Source organism: Silene latifolia, chromosome 2, assembly GCF_048544455.1.
Source record: "Silene latifolia isolate original U9 population chromosome 2, ASM4854445v1, whole genome shotgun sequence".
NCBI lineage: Eukaryota > Viridiplantae > Streptophyta > Magnoliopsida > Caryophyllales > Caryophyllaceae > Silene > Silene latifolia.
This window is the reverse complement of record NC_133527.1, coordinates 186,348,510-186,374,362: the sequence shown is the minus strand read 5'-3', so window position 1 is coordinate 186,374,362 and position 25,853 is coordinate 186,348,510. Positions and strand designations below refer to the sequence as shown.

The 25,853-nt window shown below is 36.0% G+C and overlaps 1 protein-coding gene and 3 long non-coding RNA genes across 8 annotated transcripts; 3 read left to right on the top strand and 1 right to left on the bottom strand.

Moving 5' to 3' along the window:
* Nucleotides 1–256: 256 nt before the first annotated feature.
* Nucleotides 257–4,553, top strand: LOC141643794 (uncharacterized). Of its 5 annotated transcripts, none has more exons than XR_012543772.1 (10): nt 257–390; nt 810–894; nt 1,501–1,985; nt 2,197–2,277; nt 2,459–2,498; nt 2,988–3,056; nt 3,203–3,310; nt 3,655–3,725; nt 3,865–3,992; nt 4,421–4,553. It is a non-coding gene; the product is annotated as an uncharacterized LOC141643794 (long non-coding RNA). The 5 variants fall into 5 exon arrangements; XR_012543775.1 differs by having other exon boundaries at nt 1,501–1,991; nt 3,655–3,698; XR_012543771.1 differs by having other exon boundaries at nt 1,501–1,991.
* Nucleotides 4,554–5,534: 981 nt separating this feature from the next.
* On the top strand, nt 5,535–7,523 carry LOC141643793 (uncharacterized). The gene is made up of 4 exons (XM_074453101.1): nt 5,535–5,586; nt 6,559–6,772; nt 7,003–7,109; nt 7,229–7,523. The coding sequence occupies exons 2-4, from the start codon at nt 6,562–6,564 to the stop codon at nt 7,502–7,504; spliced, it is 594 nt and encodes a 197-aa protein (XP_074309202.1). The 5' UTR covers nt 5,535–5,586; nt 6,559–6,561; the 3' UTR covers nt 7,505–7,523.
* Nucleotides 7,524–7,723: 200 nt separating this feature from the next.
* Nucleotides 7,724–8,859, bottom strand: LOC141631724 (uncharacterized). Its single transcript, XR_012537699.1, has 2 exons — nt 8,737–8,859; nt 7,724–7,987 (listed from the first exon to the last, which is right to left on the bottom strand). It is a non-coding gene; the product is annotated as an uncharacterized LOC141631724 (long non-coding RNA).
* A 1,883-nt stretch (nt 8,860–10,742) lies between these two features.
* Nucleotides 10,743–12,112, top strand: LOC141631718 (uncharacterized). Its single transcript, XR_012537694.1, has 2 exons — nt 10,743–11,233; nt 11,847–12,112. It is a non-coding gene; the product is annotated as an uncharacterized LOC141631718 (long non-coding RNA).
* The last annotated feature ends 13,741 nt before the right edge of the window (nt 12,113–25,853 follow it).

Genomic DNA, 25,853 nt, shown 5'->3' with positions numbered 1-25,853 from the left:
TAAGGAAATTGACCATGTTTAGGAAAATTACCAAGCTTCTATATAATTTAATTTTAACCCAAACTATATAATATTTGCATTGAGATCCCTTAATCGGGTCCATCACACGGTGTTATTGATTTAAAACTATATAGTATAATTAATTTGTATAACTTTCTTTAATTACATTAAAGTCCCTTGGTTTCTGGATTTAATATATAGTATTGATTGATAGTGCAAGCTGAGACCTCCTCATCCGTTGGATTCTCTCTATTGATCCTCTCCCTCCATTTCTCTTTAATTCACAGCCACATTCTAAACCCTCTCATTTTCATCCACTCTCTCAATGCCTCTCTCTCAGCAAACCCCTAGAGCTCACCCAAATCGAAAAAATCGAAGATCCTCTTCAAGGTATTTCCTCCAAATTTCATATCAGTTTGATTTAATTATTATTTTTGTAAGGGTGTAATAGTGATTCCGTTTGTTGGATATTGGTTGTTCTTGGTGGTTGTTTGATCTAAACATGCAAATAGTTTAGATTATTATTATTATTATTATTGTTATTATTTATTGTTGATCGTCTCAGAGTTCTTGTTCGGAGTTTATTAGTCTCAGAGTTGTTGTTGTTGTTGGCTGTCGAACTCTCATTGTTTTTTTGTACAAGGTTTCCGGGTATGTGCTTATGGGGCATGAGGTTGCTGTTGGGGAGTGGCCTGAGGCGGAAATTGTTATTATCATCATTGCCTTTACTGTTTTATACAGTGTCACCATTAGTATTGTTGTATTCGTGTTAAGGTTCTAAATTTTGTTCGTTGTTGTTCTAATTGCAGCTGTCGCTAATTCTAGAGTTCGGGAGTACAAGGCGGCAACCGAGCCTCATTTTGATTGCTGCAACAATACTTGGTGTGGTAATAGGTATGAGGTATCGTTGCTTAAGTTATTGCTGCAAATGTCATAGACAGGAGACGATTTGAGTCAGTAGGATCAAGTTATTGCAGGTCTGTTTCTGTATGCTGTGACCCCTTACCTGTCATCGACAGGAGACGATTTGAGTCAGTAGGATCAAGTTATTGCAGGTTTGTTTCTGCATGCTGTCACCCCTTGCCCGATATTTTTTTAATTATCTTCGGAATTTGTGTTTGATTTTTTAAATTGTATTCTTTGTTCGCCTATCAGCGTCGATGCTATAGATATTAGCAGAGAACAGCACCTTGATGTAGTACGTGACTTGATTTTTTGGTGGTCATTTCAATATTGATGTCCTAGAGGTTTTGTACTTTTGTCGGAAACCAAGAGCCAGCTGACAGTTTGTAATGACAAGGCTAGCAACTATTTGCTTTGCATATAGAAGCTGTTTTTCCCTAGACACTTGATTTTATTAAAGAGTTCACCATAATCTTGGAGGACTTAGATTTGGTTATGATGTCCTATGTTTTCTTTGCTGACCGTTTATGTGACATGTAATGATGTGTTGACCTTAACTACATAATTGTTGCTTAATTCGCTTCTGTGGGTTTGCAGAGTCTCATGGGAATGTTATAGAGACACGAGTCACAACAGTATGGAATTGGTGCTCCAAAGGTCAGTATGATAATGACCATGTTGGCTTATTTCTCGAAGGAAAAAATACTCCAAGTCTACTTGTACTGATGTGCTGCGTTTAAATTTAACATGATGTGTAATCATGTCATTCTCGTGTCATATTTATGTTTGGTAAGTGAACCATATTAGTTTTCGCTATATTTTTTGGGTAAGTTTACTCTTGTTTTCTGGGGTTTTTCCTTATTTCCATTATCTATTTTATTCTTCTTGTTGTTGTTGGTTAGTTTACTCATCGTTTCCTGATTTTTTTCCTTTTTCTCGTTGTTTATTAGTTTGCACCCCCCACCCCCTTTTTATATTAGATTAGATTATTAACCTCTTCCTCTTTCTCATTTTGGCATTTTGGTCAGTTGATTAGAGCCATGGAGATGAATACCTTCCAACTTCTGATTCAATTCTATAAGGTAAAGGTAAGCGATTTGCCTATCAATTTAGTCCCATTACCATTTGCCCCTCTTTTTCTTGCTACCGAACTGAGTATTTGCAGGTCTGGTTTCCTTTAATGATCTTTCACATTTGTCCAAACGTTTTTTTTTTCACGATATTAGGTGTTTGTTTTTTGTTCTCCGTTGGCCTGCTACTTATAAGCATGTGTTTGTTTGCTAAATTGTGCAGCTTATAGCAGCAATTGAGACTGGTGATTCGACCTAAGTGGTTCCCTTTCAGCTCCAATTCAACAAACCAGAGCCTTCTCGGGTATCTCATCTTACCTTATTTTTTGTTCATTAGTTTGTGAGACAGTCTCATCCTATTTCCATTTTAAGGGTCAATAATTTTGCAGCGTTTTTAGTTTTGATTTGATCATCAATAATCTTGTTTTGATCTATCTTAAGTTGATTTTTTGGTAATTCCCTTTGTTGTTTACTATGCCCTTCAGATTCGGGATTTGCTGGAATGCCTTTTAGTGCTTTTGAGAGGTTAGTGAATCAGAACGATGTTTGTTGCTAAATTTGTTGATTGTTTAATTTACGGTTTTTTTTCTCCTGAAGAATCCCGTTGCTTTCGGTGTTAGTTCTATTTTCTTGGGATTTATGGGTCAACAAATGTGAAATTCTTGGAGCGGTCTTATGGTTTGTTGTTCTACTTGTCTTCTGATTAGTGTTGTCGTCTTTGTGTGTAAATATCTATAGGTTTTGGCTCTCATTTAATTAGTTAGTGATGCTCTTAAATTTCCTAAGTTCCTAAGAGGTGAGCGATTTAACATGCTATTTATTGTTGTCCTAAAGTAATTTTGTTGTTGGCTATTCTTATGTCGGGTTAAAAGGGGCGAGTTGTTTGTATTCCTGATGAGATCGTAATGGGTTATTCGTACATTTGAGTTTTGGTTACCATTTAATTAGGGGGGAATTTCCCTATAACTCCTAAGAGGAGAGCGATTTACCAACCTATTTATTGTTGTTTTCCAGGACGATTCATGTGATGTGCTGAGGCTTGAGTTGTTGGTATTATACTGGCACTGAGGTCGCTGCTGCTAGGTATGGCACCTTAGGGGTGTTCCTGGGATTGGGATTGGAATTGGAATTGCTTTCTGCTTATACGTGAACTTGTGTTTTAATAAGCTTAGTGTTGTTGTCCTTCCTGGTCAGCTTTCATATTTGTGTTGTTTTAATTGCGATAGCAGGTCCTGGGAGTGGAGAAGCTGAAGGAAGGTAGCTCATCACCGGATGATGGTTTGGGCACGGGACAAACCGCCCGCTATTAGTTTTTCTGTTGAATGGGTCCTCTTCAAGTATGGTCCATTTTTTACTCTTTCCCATTTATTTAATCCGCTCCAACTCTATTTCGGTTTTTAAAAATCGTTTTAATCTTTCTTTCGATTTAAATTTTAAGTTTTTATAAAAGAAAGACGGAATTCGACTTTAAAACCCCTAAGTTCACCTTGACTTTTCATTACATTTTCGTTCTTCCTTTTTGTTTTTCATCTTCCCTTTTTTTATTCGCATTTTGAGGCGTGCGTTCACCCATGGACGGTTCGAAAAGATGATTCATGTCAGCCGACCCCAAATCATTTTGGGATTAAGGCTCTGATGTTGTTGTTGTTGTTGTTGTTGTTGTTTTTAATTGCGATAGCAGGTCCTGGTGGGTGGAGAAGTCGAATGACGGGACCGGCCTATATTGTTTGTTCCTCGAACTAATAATTTCCTGTTTGTCCCTATATTCCCTGCTCTGATACCTAATTTCCCTGGTCTTTCCTTGGTGCTGGGTTGTCCCTATATTCCCTGTTCCAGATCTTGACCTGTATTTTCTCATTCATGATCGGTTTCCGTTGTCCGGATTTTACAGGTTAGGAGCTTCAATTTCCGGCTGTCTACCATGTCCGACTGTTTATTTTTTCCATTTAATGTTGGATTAGATCATATCTCAATGAGGGAATTGAATCCGCTTGAGTGATTACCGGGAATTGAAACGAGGTAATTTGATCTATTTGTTGGTCTTGTGCACACTTGATGGTATTGTTGTAGATGTTGATGCAAATGTTTAGTATACCAACATACTTAGCATTGTTTTCAGGCTAGAATTACTGTACTGTCTGCAATATTATGCTACATATTGGCTTGAAATGCTTTCGATACACTTGCCTGAGGGTGTATGATTGTATGAATGGTGTTGAACACATTTTTTATTGAACCGACAGTTTGAGGAATATGTTTGGTCGGGTTTTTAAATTTTTTTGAGCAATCCATTATGCACTGATTTTTACAAGTAGGATATGCCATACTTTCTAATATACCACATTTTGTACTTGTTTATATAATTTAAGGACTAAGAGCCTGCTTGGATTTACAAACATTCACAACACTCACAGTGTATGTTTTTCCTTTTTGATTGAATGCTGCAGGCAGTGGTGAGTCTTCTCATCCTCGTACCTTCAGACAGGTTCCAACATCTTATGGCGTGATCTTCATCAAGTCAACATCTCATTGTGAACTGTTTTGCCAGAAAGAAGAGGAAGAAGAAGAGGTAGACAAGGTAGAATCTGAGGAAGCCTAAAATAATGGTGACACTACTACAAAAACGATTTTAGACATCACTTAATAGACAACAGAGATTTCAAAAAACCGATGTCTAAACTACACACATCAGCGTTTTGAAAAAAACTATGTCCATATAATTTGATATGCATCGGTTTTTTTTAAAAAACTGAGGTCTATTAATCTCACCTTTAATACACATGGGGCGTTTAAATATCAGATGTCTTTTAAATTCACCTAGGTTTAAAAATACACTCCCACCTTACGCAGTCAAGACTCAATAGCCCTCATAAACATCATCTCATAGGAAGTCAATTGAATGGTTTGTTGTATTGTCTGATTTGTTTGCTATTTTCATTGCCGTTTTCTTCTTTTGTTATGGCGATATCTTGTGTATATGCGATTACGGGTCATGGGATTGTTGTTGATGAGGAGCCTGAGGGGAATATGTGCTGAATTTCTCGAATATTGAAGATGCTTGTTTTGTTTTTTGACGCTTTTTCGGTTTTGTGGAGGGAAATTGGTTGTACTGTGTGATTCTGCTTAGGTGTATCGTTGTCGTATTGTTCGCGGGGCATTATGAACAGGGTAAAAATCCAATGCTGTGATGGTTCGTCATTCACTGAAGATGTGAAACTGTTGATCTTGTAAGTAATCCCTGTATTTAGTGAGTTAATTTAGCATTCTTAAAAGGTTTTACAGGCAATTTGATGATTATTACCTTGCGATATGATACCTGCATCTGTCATTCTCGACCCATGTTTAGTTTGATTTGATTGTGGTTTCTATATCATTTGATGATTATTATCTAGCAATATTTTACTTGAGTCTGAAATCAATACGTTTAGGTCAAATGTGAACTTAATTATTAACGCTTAAAAATCAATATGCTTTGTTTTGAAGTTCGATTTGTCCAATAACAATGGTACACTCATTCCATCACTTGCTTTGTGTTGAGAGTTTCTAGACCACCAAAGTGGATAGCTCTATTGGACTTCGCCATTTTCATTCTCATTGCATTTCCTATTCCCAGGTTGTAATTTTTCTGGTCTGTGTTTGTTTGTTTGTTTAGATTTCTTATTATATTGCGGGCGGTGATTATTTGGTTTGGAATTTAATTTTGAGTCTTGACAGATTGGATTTGAATTATTCAGAAGGGCAATTCATGAAAACTCTACTATTTATGTATTACATTTATTAGTTTTGTAATTATCCCAAGTTTAATATATAGGGCTTATAATGGTTAATTAGTGGACATTAGAACTACTGTTTGTTGCCCAATCTGTATATCTTCGTATTTTTCGTACAAAATCTCCATGTTTTATGGAATGATTTAAAAAAATGAAGTTTGTGAATTTATGTGCAACACTCCTATATAGTTATATGAGCTGTCAATAGCGATAAGGCCTCATTGTGGTTAGGCAGAGGTATACTATCGATGATAGACAATAAGTTCAAATGATCAAATCTTCTTATTTATATTGTACTGGTCTTATGCCTGAAATTCCTTATTTGAGGCTTCAAAAAAATACTAGAGGTTCAATTTTTTCGGCCATTAAAATCGTGATAAAGGGAAAGCTTGACATGAATGACAGCTATGCATTCACATGGGATTTCAAATAAAGAGTGAGTTTTGATGTAGGATAGCTCTTCCCTGAAATCAAAGAGTGTAAATAGAAATAGCAGCAGTAACCTGAGAGATCTTTTGGTCAACTCATTAAATAGGGCGCTTAAATGAGACTATCTACTCACTGCTATAATAATTCCTTGAGAATTCAGCTTTTCTGTGCACCCAAGAGGGAATGCCTAACTTCGTGCCACTTTACTTCAATTGAAAATGCTTTCCTGTCATTTATAGATGGTCGTCAGCTTACCTTTTAGCAATCAGATTAATAGAGATATGTATCTTCTGGCATATCTAACATGTTTATGTTACTGCTTAATCTGAGCTACTCAATGTCGACTATTTGATTGACCTTTGCCCCGTTTTGAAACTGTTCTGTAGCGAATGGGAAATATTGATGATGCGGTCCCCTTTTTTGGGGAAGGATTCAACAAAATTTATCCCCTCATTATGGTTATTTACACGATTCTGGTTGCAAGCAACTTCTTTGATCGGGTGATTGATTATTTCGGGAGCTGGAAGAGATTCAGATTTCAAAGTGAAGCAGATGATATGGATGGTTTTGATGCAGCAGGAATGATTATCCTACAGAGAGGTATACTATGGCTCTACTTTCGTAGCTGCGTGCATTATTGGTGATGTGTATACAATTAGTTTTTCTGGGGGTGTAACGAGGCCGAGCCGATGTCGGGCTTGGCGAAGCTCGAGCTCAGACAAGCCAAGCTTTGACTGAACCAATTCCGAGGGATTGTCGAGCGGGCTCAGCTTCTTTACGACCCTAGGTACTTCCAAGTTCTAAAGCATAGTTTCCTAATTGATGTGCAGAACGGTCTTGGCTTGAACAAGGGCACCGAGTAGGGGAGCAAGTTATACCACTGGCAAGAAATTTCAACAACATAACTTTAGACGTGGAGTCTGGTTCGAATAAGAAGGTATGTCATTTGATGAATGCTCTGGCTTGCCCTATATCCTATAGCATATGCTGTGAATAAACAATTCTAGCTTCTTCGAATATTTCTAAAGTTTTCTTGAATAAATGCAAATATTTCAGGAGGACCATACTGTTGAGATGAAAGGGTCTTCATTTGCTAATGGTCAGAAGGCAAGTATGTCGAAGAAAGTCAAACCAGAGTCTCAGCAATATAGTGGGAACAAGGAAGCAATCAGCAACAAGTACTCTGCCATCAGAGAACAGAGCTTAGAACCGACAGTCTATTTTGTACAGTGGTTGCGTATTATACACATTAATCTTCCTCTAAACTTACTACGCACAGAAATACAAATCGGGGCTCCGCGCCCGGGAGGGCGCGGCGCAACGACTAGTTAGTATAAAAGCCTGATGTCTATCAGGCTATATCATATAATTTGATGTCTATTAGTAAAAAAAGTCGGATGTCAATCATATTTTTTTTGTGGTAGTGTTTAATTTGCATGGGGTGCGTAGTATCATAATATGGCGGACTCGGCCATGTGATTTTTATTTTTTTATTATTTTTTTATCCTGACCAAAGATAGAACAAAGGGTTAAAGTAGACAACATACACATAAATATAAAACCCACAACTGGCCTTTAGATTTTATTCAAGATCTTGATCATGATAACGACCAAACGTACATGAACCGAAAAAACAACACACGAACATGAGCAACATAGCTCAAGACCCATAAATTAATTAATGAAGGACGTAAAAGATACGAGTAGCATCAAGATCTTCTACACAACGATTACTCTAAAGGCCCAACAGTACCAGTGAAAACGTTTGGATGCATGCTACACAGGGACAGAAGCATCATCCCCATCCACCGACCCCTGAAAACACGACAGAATGCATAGAATTGGCTTCAACGGAAAAGATACTAGCTTAGGGGGATCCGAGTAGTATAAGATGTAATCAGAGGCGTAGCTACTAAGTAGCATGGGGTAGCAGCTGCTACCCCAAACCCAGAAAAATCAACAAGAAAGATGAAGACCCGCTACTCCATTGTTCGCTGATTTGATATTAAGGATAATTATATATCACTTCTCTGTGTTTTCATCAATCTGCTTCTGGTCTAGTGGGGAAACTATTCTTTGTTGTACAGGAGACCCGGGTCCCGGGTTCGATTCCTCTAAGATGCGTTTTTTTTGTGCCTAATTTAGGTTCTCTCTCCAAATTTCATATCTTCGTGTTCTTAAAATCCCAATTCAACCTATTGTTGGATTACATAAATTTTACTCCGTATATACTATACTTCTCTAAGCAAATAACTGAGACGGAAAGAGTATGATTTATATGAAGCTTTTCACTTTTGTCTCATCTATGTCTTAAACAAGAATTTGTATACAAAATATGACACGCTTTCAACAACTACGCGATAATCGCGAATTTTTTTTTACCTTATTTCCAAATTAAAAAAAAAAGTGATTATTATAGATAATAAAACAAACGAACTCGTACTATAAAATTTATAAGGTTCTTATGGTTACGCTTCTTTTAATAGGAAAATAACTTATAAAAATTTCGCTACCCCTTAATCTAAATCCTGGCTTCGCCAATGGATGTAATGCTAATACCATACCTGACAAGGTGGTGCTGGCCAGTAAGGGGATAGGGTTCCGGGCTTCAAAACGTCTAGGGTTGAAATAGCAGCCATTTTGTGGTTGTTTTAATTATATTGTACTCCTTAATTAAAATTCACTTATTGTTCTTCATTTATAAAGGGTTTAATTAGGTTTGTCGTTTTCATAAACAAAATTAAAAAAAAACATTTTGCATTGAGACGTGTCTAATTCCAAAAGCATGTGTCGAACGAATGCTGCTAAAACGTGCATGCATGCCAAACAATTATGTACTCCAACTAACTAGGTTTGGTGTCCGGCTATGCCCGGACTACTTTATTTACCATTTAAATTTTATTATCTATGAAATATGATTCGATATATATATTTGGTTCACACATATATTTACAATTTATATCTTGAAATTATGATGAGAGGTAAAATTAATCAACAACTTATGAGACACGTTCATTTCTCCCGTTGTTAATATTATTACTTTCACTACATCCCCTGTTAATACTATTACATTCACTACTTCTTCGGTTAATGTGTTGTTAGTATAACTACTCAGGCTATTTTTACGGTTAACCCGTTAGTTTACCAAACAAATATATCTAAATAAGTTAATATTTTTTTAAAATCAAATTGTTAGTTAATTTTTTCATACTCTCTCTGTTGTTCCTACTGTTACTTTCATTACATGTGTTGTTACTAGACTCACTACTATTACTTCCACTTCTCCCTCCGTTATTATTTTTTTCTTTCACTACTCCCGCATTTATTATTGTTAATTCTACTACTCCCGTTGCTGCTAGTATGACATTCTAATATAATATAAATCTGAAATATTATATTAGAATGTTATTTAAGAGTAATAATTATTATTTACTAATTAAATTACAAATCTAATGAGTTATGAAATATTATATTTTTTTGGAAACCTGAATTGATTTACTTACCTTTTAATATTTTCCAAAATATAACATATACTTACAATATATTATATTTGTTTATGTTAAATAATTAACATCTTTATACTCCCTCCAATCCTCTATTTTCTTCCTCTTTAGTTTGGGCACAAGAATTAAGAAATAGAGTATTATATTATTGATAAAAAGTTTGGTGGGGTTTGGTGATAGGAGAGAGAGATGAATAATTAAGAGTTAAATAATGAAATGTGGGCCACAAATATTAAAGTAAGGAATAAAATAGGATTAAAAGAGTTGGGTGGGTGGGGTAATGGGAGAGAGATATGAATAAAATAAGAGTAAAAAGTTACCAAAAATAGAAAGGGGAAGAAAACCTCAATAACCGTTTTAGGAAATAGGGAAGAATATGGTGAATTGGAGGGAGTACTAATTAATAACATAAGTGAGACCCGTTATTTTAAGGAAACTCGGCATATTTCTAGTATTCTCTAAATTTATACTTTAACAAAAACTATATAATATTTACATTGAAGTCCATTGTTAAGGTACCATCACACAGCGCCAACGATTATAAACTATATAGTATAATTAATTTGTATAAATTTATTTAATTTCATATAAGTCCTTGTTTCTGGAATTAATATATAGTATTGATTGATTGATTGATTAAGCAAGACGGCAAACGTTAAATTATTCTAAACGATTTGGTCAAACAATAATTCAACAATTACTTCGTTATACGTGAAATGATTTTGTATTGAATTATGTAAAATTACTTTTAAAGGCAAAATTTATGTCCCTTTAACTAACCACAAATTCTTATTTCAGATGGCCACGCACTCTGAAGTTTCAGACAAGCATATGACCATTTTATGGTTAAACTAGTTTTGTGACCCGCGAAAATCACAGGGTTACTTTCGAATAATCCTACTAATATATAGTCCGTGAAGGAAAAATGCAAAAAGAGACAATCGACGTTTTCACAGTTGTAAGTTTCGGCCGTTCACAAGCTATTATTAGAGTTTCAATCTTTATCGCCATCAACACACCACGTCCTAAAATCATTACTTATATTTCAAAACTATTTTCCAAATCACAAATTCTCCCTTGTGACGGAGATACCCGTCGCAAGCTTGCGACGGGTCAATTACATACCATATTAACGCCGGGTCGGGGAAACAAGCTGGGGACAAAAGCCTGCGAGCATTTATGGAGTGTTTGTACAATATGTACTTGGTCCATTTATTTATTGACAATTATTTGCAATAAACGTGAAAGGCATTTAATGCCCTACCTTTCTCATAATTACTGGCTGTGTGGCTTCTTCACCTTCAGTCCTTCATTTTTGCATTTGTAAGAAACACATAATCCCATTAATTTTCTCTCTATTTTTCACAATCATATTTTCATCTTACAATCTATTCTAAAATTACAGTCTTAATATCTAAAAAATTGTGCGACCAAAAAATGGCTGACAGATGCGTACTTGACGGTGCCCTAATCGATGGAGCCTTAATTGACGTTACAATGGAGGACGAAGATGACGATGATGTCATAATTCATCAAGGGTTGACGGATAGGAGTAAAGGTATGTATAATTAGGATGTTTATGTTGTGTAGAACTTATAGCTTATTATCATTATCATTATTAGGGCACAAATCCAATAATAAAATTTACAATTTGTAAACATACAACTTTCTCGGCTATTCATGGCTATCCATATAATTTTTCGTGTGTTAATGTGTACAATCTTATATGCGGTGCGTTTGTTGGTATAAATAACCACTGCTCCAATGTCATGTTTGGGTGTGCTTTTCTATCAGACGAGAAAGAAGAATCATTTCAATGGTTGTTCAACATGTTGTTTAATGTCTAATGAATGTTCATATTTTTAATTCTAATGTCACCATGTCAACTAGAGTAGAGGACATTAGTTGTCGTATATCTAATATATCTGTATGCTTTCATATGTTATCGTATATCTAATGAATGTCCGTATTTTTAGTCCCAATGTCGCCCTGGCAAGTTGCGTAGTTAAATCATTGTCACACGTTCTCGTATATCTAAATCATGTCTTTAATTTTGGCCATAATGTCACCCTATTAACTTGCGTAATTAATTCAAAGTCACATGTTCTCGTATATCTCGTGAATGTTTCTACTTTTGGCTCTAATGTCATCATGTCAACTTGTTTGTGTAGGTACAAATTATTCAAAGTCACTATTGGGGATGAAAGCAGAAAAATGGGGATTTATTTGCAAGATGTATATGAAACACTCACAGGCCGTGGATTTCAGTATTAGGAAAGCAACGTCTCCCACAATATGTTAATGAATGCTTTCATTTTTGCACAACATGCTACCATATTAAATTAGGTAACACAATAGATAAATATGTAAGTAAATAATTGACATTCATGGTGTATTTTTTATATAGGAGTGTAATTTACAAGTAATATTTTCATTATTGCACAATATGTCGTTATATACAATTTGATACCATAATGGATAAATATGTAAACAATTGACATTCTTAGTGTAATTCTTACAGCAGTGTATTTTACAAGTAATGTTTTCATTCTTACAAAATATATTTGGTAACATACTGAGTAAATATGTGAACATTTGACATTCTTGGTGTATCTCTTATGGCAGTATATTTTACAAGTAATGTTGTCATTCTTACACAAACTGTTGTCATAGAGAAGTTGGTCACATTATGTTTAAACATGTAAACATAACGGATAAACATGTAAACAAATCGTCGTCATTCCTGCTGTATTTCATTTGACAATGTATATGTCCATTATGTTCACACTTTCTTGTAAAATATATCATCATTGCGAAGCAGTTTACATATTGACAAAATTTAGAAAGTGATTCAACTAAAAAGGGAATTAGCTATGACATTGTATATGTTAAGTAATGTTCCAAAGTGTAAAATCTATTATCATATTGAAGTTGGTAACCAATGGCAATGTATATGCCTATAATGTTCACATACTTATTATCGAATATGTTACCATTCTACAATAGGTACTGTATTGGCAAATTGTGCGAATTTTTTTTAGGGACTATGTCACCCAAAAGAACATGTCCAAAATAAAGTCCTTAAAAATCAAACACAAGTCATAGTTTTATTTCAAACAACATGAACAATATTTTAACATAACCATAAAACATGACCAAAATAAGCACTCTTTTTCGCCGCCCACACTTCATCAACGCTTCTTGGCTTCACCATCTCCCTTTGCGGCTTCAACACCTTCATCGCCTGCGACACCCTTTCTCATCGCATCTATAGTGTAAGTATAACGCCGGATGATCTTGCCATTTAAAGGTGTTGCCTCTTATTGTAAAATAGCTACAAATACCCAAAATCAATATGTCAATATTTCTGCTTAATATGTAGCCATTTCAGAACAATATGTCACCACGGGAGTTACATATTTTACACATACACTCATATTGTAAAATAGCTACATATCTGGCTGAGTTGGTAACATTTTATACTTTTAATCAAATCTAATCAAAAAATATCTAAAATGTTTACATTAATCTACCTAATATGGTTACACTTTGACTAATATGGTTATATATTGTAATTCATATTGTAAAACAGTAACAAATTCTAACTACAATAGTAACATTATATACACAAACTCACATTTCACCTTTATATTATATGATATTTTCGTAGTATGTTGCATATATGTCACCATTTGTATCATGCTATGTTACCATTTTATACACATATTACCATGTTACCATTTAGCTCACATATTAGACGGACATATGTTACCATATTATTGATGAAATGTCACCATTTTAAAACATGTTCGAAAATCGATAAAATTTGTTATTTGTAGCAATAAAACACCAAAACCAAAAAGGATGAACCAAAAATTTTGTACCTTCAACAAAAATCATTCTCAATGTTTGTGACTCTAGTGGAAGATCTAAAAAATCAATGAAAATGAAAATACATACTCTCACATAAATAAACCAATTTTAATCGAACAAAACAAAAACAAACAAACAAATAAACTGAAACCATCAAAGAAATTAAAATAAAATAACTGAAAAGACATACCCTCAACGACATCATCAGCCGCTTTTGTTGCTCTTTTGTTTTTCTTCACCGGTTTTGTTTTGGTTACCATATTTTATGATAATGTTATGTATTTACTAGGCTTTAGATGAAAGATTCCAAGGAGATGAATATGGATTTTGTTTACAGAGAAAATGGAAAGAGAAGAGAGGAGAGAAGATGAGAAGGGTGTAAATAATGATCTTGATAGGAATGAAATCAGGTTAAACGTTTCAAATTTGTGGCTAATTATCTCCCATTGGGAACACAAAAATTTATTAATTGTTTACTTCCAACAGTGTAATCACTGTGCATTCACTGTATATATACAGTACACGCTGTCTATCCACTTACCATGTAATTGGTACAATCCGACCCGTCGCAACCTTGTGACGAATACCTTCGTCACAAGCAAGACGGACTGTTTCCAAATAAATCCAAAATGGTAATACTTAACTAAAGACGGAACTTTAAATTAAGTTCATATTGGATCAAGATTATGCTACAGAAGAAAATAGTTTATGTTAAGAATAATAAGACTGCTAAAGTACATTTTGTAATTTAACATACTATTTCTTTGAATATAGTGGCTAACACACTTATCATGCTTATTCTGTATGTTCTATAAACAACTTATTTGGGCTCTAGATGAAAAATGCATGCCTTGAAAACGGAGGGCAACAATATGTGAGGAAAAGAAATTATAAAAAACGTGAAAACCTAAGCAATTATGAGCAAAATGAAAACCTAAGCAAAATGAAAATCTCCTTATACGAATATGTGTTAAATTCTTATTTGGGCTCTATAAGAATATGTGTTAAATTCTTGACAAAATCTCCTTATTTCCTGCAAAATGAAAACCTAAGCAATTATTTTCAAATCAAATGAAAAAACAAAAGAAGGATATAGTCTCGCAGTTTTTGCGGGATATAAGACAATGCCTTTATTTCTGTTTGGGAGCTTTTGTTAGAAAGCAACAATAACTCCTAAACAAAATCTAAATACTTTAGAGAGTATGGAGACACTATATATCTACACCTCTGAGCTTTGAGTGTCACGAAATCAAATCAATCCGTATATTCGTATCGTATACAGCCATACCGTTAACCAAGCCACACTAGTTGTCAACAAACCATCTCAACAAAAAATTTAAGCTGATGGTTGGAGTCCCAAGATCGGTTTTATACTCTAACACAAATGCCCCTAACACTAGTTATACTACGGAGTACTTCCTCAATCTCAATTTTATTGTCCTCCTTACCATTTTGAAATGATTTTAAAAAAGATAATGAACTATCAATTTTATCCTTTAAATTAAAAGGAATAGGGACAACATTCATTGGGATAGCCGACAGGGGTATTAGTGGAACACAAATTCTCATTATAGACGGACACTATCCGTCTATAACTATAGACGGACAGTGTCCCTCTCACAAATGAAAGTGAATAGTGCAAATGGTTGGGAAATGGATATCCCCACTTACCCTCCCACCTTTTATTTTGTGAAAGAGTCACTGTCCGTCTATAGCTATAGACGGATAGTGGTCGTCTATAATGAGATGGACTGTTAGTGGAGATATACAACTTTTTCGTTCTAAATTTAGAAAGGAGACAATAATTGTAGGTCTTGAAGAATATAAACTGCAAAATTTAACCCATATAAAAAGTTAAATAGCCAAAATATAATTATAGTTCAACTTTCCAGTTTACATCATGCCTTTAAATCACGTTTGACCAATTCTTAAACAAAAAATACGATGAGATTATTTAAACCATAATAATAATAATAATAATAATAATAATAATAATAATTATTGTCTAAATATAGTACCCTTGCAGATTCCTCTACTATGAAACTTTCATAGTTCGGTATCAGTTGCCTCTTCGCCCAAAATGCTACTAGTCCTACTACCTCTCATCCAAACCAAAGGTAACACTTACCTTATTCGGACCATTCAAATCAAACTACTCATTCCTTTTTTGGTAAAAAACATTACTAAAACCCCCCTCATACACCCTTATTATTTACATACAATGCCATAATAATAATAATAATAATAATAATAATAATAATAAGTCTAACCTTCAAGTGTATCGTTCATAGTTTAACGGAGTCTTATATCTGCAAATACAAGGAAAAATACAAATTTTTAAAGTTACTCAATGCTCAGTGATTTGTACTCGTATTTGCTTGTACTCCTTCCGTCTCAATCATTTGGTTGTCTTTGATGAAAATACCTTTACGAAAAATAAAAAAGGCAAACAAATGATTAGGACAAAGGGAGTAATAAGAAATATTTAAAATAGACTTTGACGGTCTTGCAATTGGCGAATAAAATCCTTGCATCAGAAAACATGAACTAAACAAAGAGTTTAATGTGAACAGACTGACACCATTGCAACTTATATTCATACATACATTTAAGCAAAACAATTGAGCTATACTCCGTACTAAGATAAATAGGCCAACATTGAATGAAAAAGAACCTATATTATGGGTGAAAGCATCAATATATATTGACAACAGTGAGTCCATCTAAAGCAGGTGTTTAGCTTTATAAAGGGTTGTAGACTATAGTAATAAGAAACGTTAATATAATTCAATAGGAGGAAATGAAGAGGCAAAAAAGAGATCATAATATTATATAGATGTCTCATTAATGGATGGGTAGACAAAGAGGAATAAGAGAGGAGGTGAAAAAGCATGGAAAATTAAAAGGTGAGAAGAATAGTAAAATAGTCATGTACTGATCATATTACTTATTGTTGTATAGACTAAATGCCAGAGATAGGGAAGTTGATTAGATGAGGGAGTAGAACAGTCTAGTCTGTTTGTCTTCTATTGAAGAGTTAAGAACGATTAACACCTAAGAGGGGGAGGGGGTGAATTAGGTGTACCTTTTAAAAATTTATTCTTAACTTGGTTAATTAATTAACTTAAGTAAAGAATACGTGAAGTACAAGACTTGAGAAACTTAATTAGATGTAAGTTCACAAGAAGATACAGCAGTCCTATGTCATGGTATAGTTGACTGTGACACTGAACTTGATTAGGTACAAGCGAGAAATAGCAAAGTGGAAGAACGTAAAAGTAAATGAACAAACAAACGACATTTAAAAAATTGGTTCAGCCTCTACTCCGAGGCCTACGTCCAACCGTTATCTTATTGCTTGTTTAGAAATTTACTCAAACTTACTAAACCCCTTACAATGAAAATAACTCGCCAACCTACTCCGGTTGCACTCAAACTTAAAGCTACTCCGCTTCAAGAGTTTATGGGTTCTATCTCAAGGTGTTACAGAATCTTGAATCTCAAGAGTTCACTAAATGAACATGGAGATTACAATGAAGATCTAACACGAGAATCATGGAACAAACTCATCATGTCACAAAGACAAATGAACGATACTTGGAGGTTTTACTGACTTTTTTTCGAAAACAATTTTGAAGACTTAAAACCGTAAAAACGTTTTGCAAATGCTTGAAGAATAAAGCTTTTAATGCACAAATGATTTGCAAGGTTTTTACAATAAATGCTTTGGAAGTCTTGAGAAATAAATGTGACTAAGACACTCTATTTATAGTGGATTTAGTCTTAGGTAAGTACACTTTGAAGAATTAAATCCAATATATAAATAATAGCTTTGAGTGATGGTAAGTGTTAGACTTATAGGCTTGGGGCTTAAGAAATCAGAAAACTTAAGCTTCTACACTCAACATGTGACAATTTACCGAAATGGCAAAAAGCCTTTCTTACTTTAGAAGTTTGACAAGTCTTTTTTGCCATTTTGGTAAAAGGTGTTTGCACAAATCTAGAGGCTTAGTCAAGTGGGCTTGTGACTCCAAAATTTCAGATTGTTTTCAAGTTTCTGAAAATTCAAATGTTTAAGGTTTAAAGTTTGCAAAGTTTTGACACTTAAAAACATTTGGACGAAAACTCCTCCGTATGATAGTACCAGAAACCACGGTACAGTGTACCGTTGCATGGTTTTGCCATTACTTGACTTAAATGAGAATGTTACACTTACTCTTACATATATCGACTAAGGCTTTGGAAAGTATCATTGTCTTGACTTCCTTGAATGACTTGATCATCTTGAATCATTGTTGAAAGTCCATTTGATTGCTTCATTCACTAAGTATTTCAACTAAGAGCAAATAATCAAATAACAAGGGGACTTGGCATCATCAATCTAATGTGTTCTAACAATACGTAACAGATGAAAAATATACGAAGTAGTTACCGGAAGTTAGTGACATCAAGCTAATGTATGAGGTGGCATCAAGGTAACATGTGACACTTGGCATTTCAATAGGAGCTTAAAATGTCTTCTTATGTTATTATATAGATGTAACCACAATGGTACCGTCAATGTTACGGATTATGTTAACTTATACTCCCTCCGTCCCGGTCAATTGTTGTCCTTTCGTTTTGGCACAAAGACCAAGGAAAGAAAAGAGGGCCAATAACTAAATGACAAGTGGAACAAATTGAATGAGAATGATCAAATTACTCATCAAGTTCATTCTTAAAATAGAAAGGACAACAAATGACTGAGACACCTCAATATGGAAAAGGACAACAAATGACCGGGACAGAGGGAGTAGCTTTTTATTCTTTTTTTTGAAATGTAAGATTCTTATTAAGCTCAAACAACTATTACAAGCTAGAAGAGTTTTAATAACATTGGCATGATCAACTACAATTACAATCAATCAAGTAACTGAGTTGATCCAATCCCTATCTCGAATACTAACTACATCACTGGACATAGTCAATTTATATCTCAGTAGTGACTGAGCTTGGGCAATCAGTACTCCAGATCTCTGCAATAAGCCTTTAAATCGAGCTGCATTACGTTGCTGCCACACAACATAGTAGACAGCCATGATAGCAGCAAGACAAATCCTCTTCTTCAGTTGTGTCCAGTTTCTTTTGCCAATCAACACTATGCCATTTCCAGCAGGTTCTGCAATGTGCAGCCATGAACAGACCCCTGTCATAACCATCCTTGTGTGCCTGCAGTTCTGGAATATATGATATACATTTTCCTTGTTAGCACTGCATATGTTTCGATTTTACAGATTGAAATGTTGAGATTTAGTTAATGTGGAGAATTACATTCGGGTCATTTTGGGTTGTAATGTTGAGATTTAGTTATCATTTTACAGATTGAAATCGGTTCAGGTATATTTCGATTCGGATCAAAACAATTCGGGTCAAAACAGTTCAGATTCATACAATTTTGGGTGTATTTCAGATATTACAAATTCGGTTCAGTTTCGAATCAATTCAAGTTGATTCGGGTTTCGGATAAAGTTGAAGTTATACCTTTCGGATGTACGGTCAGGTGTCGGTTCAGGTATTTTCGATCGGTTTTTCGGGTTCGGTATACTTTTGCCAGGTCTAGTGCTATCCATTTCATATCCTAAGGTCTAGTGCTATCCATTTCATATCCTAGAATTGTCACTTTTGCGTTCCTGTGCTCCGTCTTTCTTCCCTTTTTCATTTTTCACCAATGTCGGTTTTTCGCTCCGTCTTTCTTCCCTTTTTCATTTTTCACCAATGTCGGTTTTTCGCTCTATTTCAGTTTGGGTTTTATCGATTGTCCTTTATTTCAATCACAACTACTCGTCTAAGATGATTTTACACAATTTAAATTTATCGTAAAACGAGAACTTTTAATAACCACTTTTACACACTAATAAAGTTGTGTTCAGATCCATTTTACAACTATATTAGTGAAAACCGCCTTACAACTAGCTCACTATTTGGGTAGTATTGAATATGAATACTACGGAGTACCATTTTGTAAATTGTTGCCCTTGTGAATTATTTAATTAGTGATAGGGCGCCACCGGTTGACGCCCAAATTGGGTGTCACCCTCTCACAACCATTTTTAATTGAAGGGGTCCCCACTCACCCCATGTGAGAGGGTGACGCCCAAATTAGGTGTCACCCGGTGGCGCCCTTTCATTTTCCTTTAATTAATCCATTATTTAATTAAACATGTACTTTATACAAAAGTTAATTTGAAATTCTGTATCTATAATAGTATAAAAGCCTGATGTCTATCAGACTATATCATATAATTTGATGTCTATTAGTAAAAAAAGTCGGATGTCAATCATATTTTTTTTGTGGTAGTGTTTAATTTGCATGGGGCGCGTAGTATCATAATATGGCGGACTCGGCCATTTGATTTTTATTTTTTTATTGTTTTTTTATCCTGACCAAAGATAGAACAAAGGGTTAAAGTAGACAACATACACAGAAATATAAAACCCACAACTGGCCTTTAGATTTTATTCAAGATCTTGATCATGATAACGACCAAACGTACATGAACCGAAAAAACAACACACGTTATTTACAAACATGAGCAACATAGCTCAAGACCCATAAATTAATTAAAGAACGACGTAAAAGATACGAGTAGCATCAAGATCTTCTACACAACGATTACTCTAAAGGCCCAACAGTACCAGTGAAAACGCTTGGATGCATGCTACACAGGGACAGAAGCATCATCCCCATCCACCGGCCCCTGAAAACACGACACGAGATATTCTGTTACCTTGAATTTATAAATTATATACTTCGTCTCAAGTCATTTGTTTAAATCTCGCAATAAAAAAACATATATTTAACAGAATGCATAGAATTGGCTTCAACGGAAAAGATACTAGCTTAGGGATCCGAGTAGTATAAGATGTAATGCTAATACCATACCTGAGAAGGTGGCCATGGCGCCATAGGGACTGGCAATCCGGGCTTCAAAACGTCTAGGGTTGAAATAGCAGCCATTTTGTGGTTGTTTTAATTATTGTACTCCTTAAGTAAAATTCACTTATTGTTCTTCATTTATAAAGGGTTTAAGTAGGTTTGTCGTTTTCATAAACAAAATTAAAAAAAACATTTTGCATTGAGACGTGTCTAATTCCAAAAGCATGTGTCAAACGATAATCACCTAGTGAATGCTGCTAAAACGTGCATGCATGCCAAGCAATCAATTAGGTAACTAACTAGGTTTGTTGTCCGACTTTACCATTTAAACTAGTGTAACACCCGTGAAAATTCACGGGATTATTGAAATTTTTTAGAAACTAAATCTATTTACTAAATTTATAAAATAAATGTTAGTACATATTATATCTGATTATCATGATTATATATATTTAATACGTTTATAAATATGGTTTTGTTTTTCCATCTTCGCTTCACATACCTATATTTATCTTTTAAAGTTTATTTTATATTAAATAGAATAGTGTTAAGTGGTCTAATTAATACGGAGTATGTATCATTTACGATACATAATTTAAATTATGATTCAGATCAAATTTATCAATCCGATAATAAGAAATATTCAATGCTCCCGTTGTTATTAATGTTACTTTCACTACCCATACAATTAATATTGCTAAACTTAAACGATAGCAAACAAATACAATCTGTATAATAGTGTGTCCACATAAATAGTATTGGACCCAATATTCTTACAATTAGTCTTCTATAAGACCATATATGATATATCCGTTTCAGCATTTAAACGGGTTAAATATCGATTATTCCACTTTTGTATATAAGACAAATATTTTGCTTTTTCTTATGCGTTTTACTTCTGTCTTATACCAGATATTCGTGATAAAAAATGAAGTGGTTGAGCAACCCGGAAGCATACTAGACATGCCAATGTGATGTGAAGCTAATGTCTGCCGTTAGTATCCTGAGTAGTGTCAATACCCTAAGATCGAATATAATATCCGTTGTGTGCATAGTTTTTTTTTTTTTTTTTTTTTTGGTGAAAGAGAAGCGGGATTACCCCAAACAAGAAACGAAACAAGCAAAAACAAAAAACAAAAAACAACAAACAAAAACTAATTAACACGGAATAGAACGCGGCCAAGCCACGCCCCTCGCATCTTGCTCCAACAGCTCAAAAAGACGACCTGGTATCTCCCCATGCTCGATGATGCTAAGTTTCCCATCCTGTGTTACACCCAAATTGGTTAACCAATCCGCACACCCATTTGCCTCGCGGTAAACGTGAAAAAACCGCACCTGCCAATTCGAGTCATTGATGAAAGACCTGCAAATCTGTATCATATGAGAGTAAGCTGTAGGATACATCCCCTCCGTCTTCATAAAGCCCTCCACCACGCGAGAATCCGTCTGAATAATAAGTCTTGGAAACTGCCTTGCCATAGCTAACATCAATCCTCTTTTTAAAGCCATCAACTCAGCCCGAGTAACCGTAGCTATGCCTACTTTCTCTGCAAAAGCCAACAGAAGCTTTCCCGACGAATCCCGAAACACTCCTCCCGCACCTGACAAACCCGGATTTCCCTTGGATGCCCCATCAATGTTTAAGGTTACCCACTCGGCAGACGGTGCCATCCACCTTACCATAACCTCCTTCCGCCTATCAGTCGTTCCAATACTCACCAGGTCCAAAGAATTTTTTGCACTAATTACCTCATCTATCCGCTGCAAAATAATCGAGTGGAGGTTGGATGGTATCACCTCAGCCCGGCCAAAAACCCTGCAATTCCGCCACCGCCACAACCACCACAAAATCACGGCAAAAACAGTCGGCCAATTTTCCATTCCCGGTTGCTTCCCCATTGACAAATTGGTAACCACCCACTCCCGAACATTACCCTCATTAAGAAATTGAGCAGTTCTGGCCAAGGGGAACCACTGCCAGACTTTTTGTGCCTCCGGACAATCCCGTAGTAGATGAAGAGCCGATTCTTCAATGTTACTACACATCATACAGCATGGGTCATCGGAAAAACCTCTTCGCACTCGATTAACATTCGATATAATACGGTCATGAAGCACCAACCACAGGAACAAGCGCATTCGTTGTGGTGCCCAAGTTCGCCAAGGAAGGTGCCAAATAGAATCGGGTTTTGCAACAGGAGCTCTACGTATTAACCGAATAGCTGATTTGAGGGAGAAAAAACCAGATGACGTCTCAGCCCAATAAAATTGGTCCATATTGTCATCTCCAGGGATAACTTCAAAAGAAGCAATTGTTTGGAGCGTGTTATTATCGAAAAAATCCGCAAACAACTCCCATTTCCATCCTACTGCATCATCCCACATGTCCGCTACCGAGTTAATTAGCAGCTCCTCGGGAATTACTAAATTAGTACAGCTTTCCAAGGGTACAGCCGTAGCCCATCTGTGTTTCCAAAATAAAGTATTACATCCATTACCCACCGCAGATCCCGAGCCCTTCTTTAAAATCTCGACAGCTTCCACAATCCCTTTCCAAGCATTCGAGCTCACTTGCTTAGCCTCAAACATGTCCATGTCACAACGCTCTTTGCAGTACTTGTGACGAAGTACTCGGGCCCATAGCGCATTAGGTTCCGTTAATAATCTCCACCCTAGCTTGGCCATAAACGCCACATTAACCTGTCGCATGGATCGAATACCCAAACCCCCGTTAGCCTTCTCATTTGTTACCTATCCCACGATATCAAACTCAAGCCCCGAGAGTCCCGATCACCTCCCCATAAAAATCTCCTAGATTTCTTGTCTAGTTCGTCACACACAGCCCGAGGAATCTTCGCTGTTTGCATCGCATACATGGGAATGGAAGAGAGCGTGGATTGAATTAAGGTTGCCCTTCCAGCCATCGAAAGGTTCCTCGACTTCCAGCCCGATAATCTCTTATCTACCTTCTGCACAATGAAGTCGAAAGTTTCCTTCGTTACCCTCCCATTAATGGTGGGGATACCCAAATAAACCCCCAAGTTCTCTGTTTGTTCGATGCTTAGTTCAACTGACACCGCATCTCTGAGTTGTGTGCATAGGTTTCGACAAACTATTATGATGGTTTATGCTATAACCCGGAAAAGTTGTGATGTGAGTTATTCTATATATGTGGCGTTGATGGACTTTTATAACGGGTTGCTTACTTGCTTACATATAAGCATGTCTCTCAAGTCTCAACAATGGCTGCTAACAGCGGTTGCTCGATATCATTGTTGATATGCTTTGGGCCAAGCCCTCACGGATTTACACTTGTGCTCCTTCCCAAAAGGCCTCGTACTATTATATTTTGTAGACACTTATAAAGATAATCTTCCATCTTTATTCTACCGATGTGGGACAAGGGTTTGCACCCTAACAATCCTCCCCTCAAACCAAGGACCATCATCTTGACCTGGACTGGGTCTGAATCCACCGCCTCAGCACGTCACACCGGACCGCCTTTTGGACTTACCATGGACTGCTTTTGTTGCCTCCATTAAGCCTCAGCCCACCTCGACGGGTCGCTGACGATCTTCTGTTGGACGACCCTGTCTCAACGCCGTGAGACCATGTCGCATCTCGCGAACATATTAGCTCTCCCTCGAGCTATAGGAGTTCCACGCCTTATAGTGTACGTCCACCTTCAAGTCTTGGCCTGATGAATGCGGAAGCGTGAATATCCCGTGTTGGTCATGTGCTGCACCGGTGTCCACAACCCATAATAGTACGATATTGTCCGCTTTGGGCCAAGCCCTCACGGATTTACACTTGGGCTCCTTCCCAAAAGGCCTCGTACTATTATATTTTGTACACTTATAAAGATAATCTTCCATCTTATTCTACCGATGTGGGACAAGGGTTTGCACCCTAACAATCATCAAAGCAAATGCTAGCTATGATATTTGGCTTTGAATTGGAGTTAAGTGTACTTTAAGGACCTAAAGTATACCCTAATATAGCTTTAAGAACTCGACGTCTCGAAGTATAAAAGTAAAGACTTTTCATGTAAAGATTTATGTAGGTGAGCATAAATGTAGCAGGAAACAGCTAGTCTTGCTATAGACGGATATATCCGTTTATAGCTAAAGACAAGTCAAATAGCTTGAAAGTGTTGACATTTTTGGCCCCACCAGCCCACTTGTTGTTTGTCCTATTATGAATGTGGTATTGTATTTGGCCTGTGTATAGTTATAGACGGATATATGCCGTCTATAATGAGATTTCGTGCAGGAAACATGGTAAAAAAAAAAAGGGACGTGCTAAATCCCGCACTTAATTCCGCCTTATTCCAAGACTACCCCTCTCATTTCTCCCCCTCATCAAATGAGAAAAATAAAAAACCTCAAATAATTTTCACCGGCACCCTCCTCCCTCACCGCCCGTCCCTGCGCCGCCGACCACCCCAACACACCCCCATCCACGCGACGACCATCCCTTCACACCGACAGCCCCCTCCCCGCATCCGACCGTCCCGATTCGACAGTCCCCTCCCCGCGGCTGACCATCCCGGAGTCGACAGCCCCCTTCCCGCAGTCGACCACCCCTCCCTGCACACATGTGAGATCGTCTCACAAAACAAACACCAAGCGATAAGAGCACATCAGTTTGCAATTGCTTATCATCTACTCCGTATATGATTGCTTTGATTACAGGAAAATAAATTGATGGAGACAAATGTTCAATTTTATGATTTGAATTGTTTGTGACTCTCGCTATAATGTCTAAGAAAAAGGAGGGCATCCTTGAAGATGAAGAAGAACAAATCGCAGGTTAAGAGAGCATCCTTCTCCGGCCACCCTACTTCGGTCCGACGTCCCCACAACCACCCTTCAACAACCAAACTTCATCCAAACCGTAATTGTTAAAAAAAACCTAAATCGACTAAAAGATGGGGTCTTAATAAAATTATTGATAAAACGACGAAATTATATTTGATATGTGCGAATTACGATTCATAATAGTCGAATGATTAAGGGATTGATTAGGTTAAGAGAGATAAATTCTTTAGTAGTCTTTAATTCCCTTTTTTTTACCAAAGGGCAAATATGGAAAATTAGGGTAAAATGTGTAGGATTTAGCAAACAAGTGTGCGGGATTTAGCATATACGAAAAAAAAAAGGGTTGATCCTATATGTAAAATGAAATTAAATTCTAAATTCATGTAGGTGACAATTTGTAAAATGTTGCTCATGTGAGTTATTGTTTTGGTGTTGACCAAGAATATCCCGACTTGAACTCATATGAATCACAAAATTTTGTTGTTAGAGATTTGAGTTTTTCATTGATTTTTTTGTTTTTTTTGGTTGGTGACGCAATTTTTACGGAATCAAGACTGAAACCGCGA

Bases quoted from the DNA above. Each gene is read 5' to 3' on its own strand.
- LOC141643793 (XM_074453101.1), top strand. From the start codon at position 6,562: ATGGGAAATATTGATGATGCGGTCCCCTTTTTTGGGGAAGGATTCAAC. The intron at 6,773-7,002 runs GTATACTATGGC...ATTGATGTGCAG, and splicing joins AATGATTATCCTACAGAGAG to AACGGTCTTGGCTTGAACAA. The intron at 7,110-7,228 runs GTATGTCATTTG...CAAATATTTCAG, and splicing joins AGTCTGGTTCGAATAAGAAG to GAGGACCATACTGTTGAGAT.